At 48.6% G+C, this 5096-nt stretch overlaps 1 protein-coding gene across 1 annotated transcript; it reads right to left on the reverse strand.

The window, feature by feature from the left end:
- Positions 1 to 926: 926 nt before the first annotated feature.
- Positions 927 to 4521, reverse strand: LOC134517170 (large ribosomal subunit protein mL44-like). Its single transcript, XM_063338413.1, has 4 exons — positions 4363 to 4521; positions 3508 to 3976; positions 2395 to 2573; positions 927 to 1262 (listed from the first exon to the last, which is right to left on the reverse strand). The coding sequence occupies exons 1-4, from the start codon at positions 4512 to 4514 to the stop codon at positions 1091 to 1093; spliced, it is 972 nt and encodes a 323-aa protein (XP_063194483.1). The 5' UTR covers positions 4515 to 4521; the 3' UTR covers positions 927 to 1090.
- Between the last annotated feature and the right edge of the window lie 575 nt (positions 4522 to 5096).

The raw sequence follows: 5096 nt of genomic DNA on the forward strand, positions 1-5096 counted from the left end.
GCAGGAAACACTTCTTTAACCACTGTCCTACACTCAGCTTCTTCCTTTCTTCCTTCAAGGGCTCAGCCGCAGTTTGCAGGAGACTCACACCATTTCAAAGGAAACAATTCCAGAAGAGTCATGGTCCTCGTGCATCTGTTGTCTCCTGCGTTTCTACGACATTTGACAGGAACATAACGCAGGTACCCGCGTTATTCCTAAGGGTCTTTCCACTTACTTGGAGTTACATTAGAACAGCTACAGATGGTGCAAACAAACCAAATGCTGATTTCACTGAATCCAATACTTCAGGGACGCGACTGCTTAAACTAAGCAGCCAAAAGACAGGAGAAAAATGAAGTACCTGCACTAAACAGGAAAAGTACCCAAAAAAAAAAAAAAAGAAAAAAAAAGAAGAGAAAGAGAAGGCTTATCGATTAGCCTAGCATTAAACGATGTTCTCCAATTTCTTTGAGTTCAGGCCTTCATGATCCTTATTTTGCTTTTTGCAAAATTTAAAATTAAAAATACACCCTTTTTCAGAGCACGCTTCAACAATAGAAACCAATGTGTCTGGCAAATAAAATCTGTATGCAAGCAGCGAGACCTCAAAAGCGCCATTTGCATTTTTTTAAATTTGACCAACACCAGCATCAATATCATTGACATCGTATGTCATGTTTTCTTAAGGTCAAGGACAAATGAATCCAGATTATATCCAAAGACTGATGTTGCACACGTAATTCAACTCATTAATGATACCCTCAAAACAATCTCCAGGGAACCCCTTACAAAACCTTTTTCTATACAGTGAGACTTCGTCACACATTATTAAATATCACTAAAACCAGCCTCCTGTGATGTATGGAAACACTTCCCAGCCAAAAGACAAAAATTCAGAAAAAGGAGACTTTTGTTATGCTTAGGAAAATGAGCAAATATTAAACTTTGTGCAAAAGTAAAAGACTTTTTATTTTAATACCGTATTTGATTTTAAAATTTCAAGCACTTAAGATCAGAAAACCAAACGACATTTTGCTTTCCTAAATACATCTATACTCAGCATGGAAGACACTAATTCTTAAGAGAAACCAGAAACATCTTTTATTATCTAGTTACTGCTGACAGCCTTCTCAGCTGCCAACCCTTGTGTGGGTTTTGAGTAATCCCAAGGTCTCCTGTTCTCTGTATACCCATAGAGCTTCCGCAGTGCCACGCGGGCAGCTTCTTCCTCTGCAGCAAGCAGCGTTTCTCCAGGACCTTCAGCTATAATCTTCTTATCGCTTGGGGGAAAAAAAAATAATTAAAAACATTTTCATCATCAAATCCTGAGCACTACTGTGTATCAGGAATAAGGGCTGCTAGACTATTTTTCTCTCCAATGTCTGTGGAAACTGAAGGTAATTTCTATATACACACAAATGTAAACATTTCCGTTGGTCTTTCCTGCAAAGATAAGTGATTGTATATTCAACAACGGAAACTCAAATCAGAAATGCGTCCGTTTCCTGGAAGAACACTACTCTGTTCATTTAGATTCCTAACATATCACTGGTAAGAAAGCATTTTAGAACTGCTTCAAAAGGATTCATAGAGAAGTTCTCTATGTTATGAAGTGCATACTCAGCTCTGTTTAATCAACATCTATGGGAACAGTTCATGAAGGGACACCAGGGACTCCAGAAGAAAAAGAATCAAAGTTCCTTTCTTTCACATAAGATAATAAACCTTAGAAGGCACATAAACCAAAGCATGATAAATCAGAACAAGCGAAGGCAATCTTCCCATGCGTTTATCTGCAGCTCACTTAGCAAAGCAACAATGATGTGGGGTTTGGGGGAAGAAGGTCCTGTTCTGCTCCAGAGGAGCACTGTTACCCCGGGGCAAGAGACAGGACAGGCACTGACCACGCCGGAGACAAGCACACCAGGGACAACTGCACTTCCCAAGTCTTGGCTAGATACAGATACTCCTCTTGCCTAGACTACAGTGCCCATGATTTGAAAACGAAAAAGCTTCTCTGGAATATAAAACAAGTGTCTCTTCGGTCCCACTTCCCTTGATGTCTGCGTCTCCTTACCCTTCCCTAAGCCCTGGATACAGTTGTGGTCCCTCCAACGCCAGTCAGTTATGGTAATCGCAAAGTTCCTATGTCAGGCCACCCAGAACATACACCCAGGCTCTTTCATGCGCCCAATTTAGACTTTGAAGCCCTTTAGTCAGAGACTGTCCTTTTATGCATCATTACAGCAAGCTACTGCCAACGCTTAACTGGCTGATTTTATGCAGAAGTCACTGTAAGGTTTCTTTTCTGTAAAAACGTGACCGAAGAGCACAAGTAGAAAAGTAAAAGACCATCTTCCCTCCTCCCCTTTACCCCAGCTTAAATCCATTTCACTTTAAATTAATACTAACCAGTACAACCCAACAAAGTACAGTGGCAGAACTGTGCTGACTCCCAACTGCCTGGTAATTCTTGGTTCTGGAGAAGAGATATTCCTCTTGGTCAGTTCTTCCACTAGTAAGCCCATAGGATTTACAACTTCCCAGATCTCAAACAGGTCTTTTCCAATCAGCTGGGGAATGAAAAAATCCTAAACAAAAATATTTAGAAGTTACAATTAATGAGAAAGGTAACGAAGGCTCTAGCTTCTGCTATCTGCTAATAAAAATACAGTATGAAGAGGCATTAATATAGCTGACAATAAAAGGCTTTTTTTCCCCTGTAACTTCCGAGACCCTTAGAATCACAGCATCATAGGGTTGGAAGGGACCTCTGGAGATCATCTAGTCCAACCCCCCTGCCAGAGCAGGGTCACCCAGAGCAGGCTGCACAGCAATGCATCCAGGCGGGTTTGGAATGTCTCCAGAGTTGGAGATTCCACCACTTCTCTGGGCAGCCTGTTCCAGGAATCTGCCACCCTCAAAGTAAAGAAGTTCCTCCTCATGTTTAGGTGGAGCTTCCTATGCTCAAGTTTGTGCCCATTACCTCTTGTCCTGCCCCCGGGCACCACTGAAAAGAGCCTGGCCCCATCCTCCTGACACCCACCCTTTAAGTATTTATAAGTGATGATAAAGTCCCCCCTCAGCCATCTTTTTTCCAGACTGAAGAGACCCAAATCCCTCAGCCTTTCTTCATAAGAGAGGTGTTCCAATCCCCTAATCATCTTGGCAGCCCTTTGCTGCACCCTCTCCAGCAGTTCCCTGTCCCTCTTGAACCGGGGAGCCCAGAACTGGACACAGTACTCCAGGTGCAGCCTCACCAAGGCAGAGTAGAGGGGGAGGATGACCTCCCTTGACCTGCTGGCCACACTCTTCTTGATGCACCCCAGGATGCCCCTGGCCTTCTTGGCCACGAGGGCACATTGCTGGCTCATGGTCATCCCATTGTCCACCAGGACTCCCAGGTCTCTTTCCACTGAGCTGCTCTTCAGCAGGTCAGCGCCCAACCTGTACTGGTGCATGGGGTTATTCCTCCCCAGACGTTATTGTTGTCAGTACAAAAACATATGATAAGCAATGACGTACCCTGACAAAGATCCCCGTTTTCTCAGGCCCGCTGCTGTCGAGCAAGGCTCCTATCACAGCAAAGAACGTCCTCTGTAGCACATCTGGTGGGACGGGAAACTCTCTGCAAAGTGTCAGGTCCTGTACAGACAGGTTTTGAGCCACATAAGAAACAAGTTCCTGACTGGTAAGAAAATCAACAAGTGCTCCTACCCCCTTTGCAGGTAAATCTGGGTAGGCACCTTCGAAACACTGCGTCAGGTAAGAGCGCGAAAAAGACATCCCTTGCTCAGCGAGTTTGCTATTGTCTTGTAGATTAAGAGCAACCATTTCTTTCTCTATCCCAAGTTCTCGCCGTTTTGCCTCTTCGCTTTCAATATAACAAGAATTAACAAATGCAGTCTTGAGGAGATCAAAAGAAAAGTTTTCATGCAGCCGGTGGCTAAAAGCCTGTATCTCTGCATGGTAATCCCAGTTGGGCTTCTCCGACCTGCGGACAGGGGAAAGACAACGGATTCATAAACAGAAGCAGCGGTTACCCGCCCTGCAAGCATCACGCCTTTCAGATGACAGAAAGGAACGAAAAACGGAATTAGTTTTGAAGATCCGACACAGCATTTAAAGGCCCTGCGGCCAAAGGCCTGTTTCTCTCCCTCAGCACCGCCGGTTCGCCGCCGCGGGCCGTCCCTCGCCGGGCTCAGCCCCGGGGCCAGGCCGCCCTGGGGAACGAGCCCACCGCGCCCCGCCGCCTGGCGAGAAGGTGCTGACACGTTGTGATTTCACCCATTCCTCAGCCTGCTGCACTGCCTTCCCCCGAGCCCGCCGAATCCGCCTGTCCCCCCCGCTCCATCTCCTCAGGGCCGGGCCGCCGCTCACCGCCGCTGAGGGGGCGCCTCCAGCCGCTGCTGCTCAAGGTAGGCGCGCAGCCACCGCTTCTTCTCGCGGCTCGGCGCGGTGCTGAGCCTGAGCCCGGCCCTGGCCCCGGCCAGCAGCCGCCTCGACTCCCGCCAGAGCAGCCGTGCGGCCATGGCAGCGGGTACGGAAGTACCCGTCCCCGCTCCCCCGGGAAACGCGGGCCGCTCCCCGCTCGTTCCGCCCGGAAGCGCTCCCGGCCGGACGGGACCGCCGCGGCGGAAACGGCCCTCCCCACCCTGGCTGCGGCGGGAAGGCCGCTGGCTGGGCGCGGCCTTGAGGCGGGGATAGTTCGCGGACGGACAGACCGACCGACCGAGCGAGCGAGCTCCGGGCCGGCTGCAGCGGGGCCTCCGCGTCTCGCGGAGAGGGGGCGGCCGTGGGAGCGGGACCTGGTGCCGTGGGACACGGCGCCGGCCGGGCCTGGGCCCCCCCCCGCTTCTGCCGGGAACCGGCCTTCCACACGGGGAAAGGAAAGTAGCGGGTGTCTTTAAAGTCTGGTCTTTAGCTGTCGTTGGGGTTTCATTTGCACTTGCAAGAAAAAGCCTGTTCCCGTAAAAGCAGTTTTATTTTTTCTTGTTGCCCGTACAACTCTGTAAGATTTCCAGCAGCTCCAGCGCTTGTTTGCATCACCAAAGTTCATACAGTGCAGCTTTAGCTTCAAGGCCATGCTATCAAACTAATAAAAATACAGAAAG

This window comes from Chroicocephalus ridibundus, chromosome 6 (genome assembly GCF_963924245.1).
Source record: "Chroicocephalus ridibundus chromosome 6, bChrRid1.1, whole genome shotgun sequence".
In the NCBI taxonomy this organism is placed as follows: Eukaryota; Metazoa; Chordata; class Aves; order Charadriiformes; family Laridae; genus Chroicocephalus; species Chroicocephalus ridibundus.

What these genes read in the sequence shown, in the direction of transcription:
- LOC134517170 (XM_063338413.1), bottom strand. Translation starts at nt 4,514, where the DNA reads ATGGCCGCACGGCTGCTCTGGCGGGAGTCGAGGCGGCTGCTGGCCGGG. An exon ending in GAGGCGCCCCCTCAGCGGCG is followed by an intron (nt 3,977 to 4,362) that starts GTGAGCGGCGGC and finishes CCCTGTCCGCAG; the next exon opens with GTCGGAGAAGCCCAACTGGG. An exon ending in AAACGGGGATCTTTGTCAGG is followed by an intron (nt 2,574 to 3,507) that starts GTACGTCATTGC and finishes ATTTTTGTTTAG; the next exon opens with GATTTTTTCATTCCCCAGCT.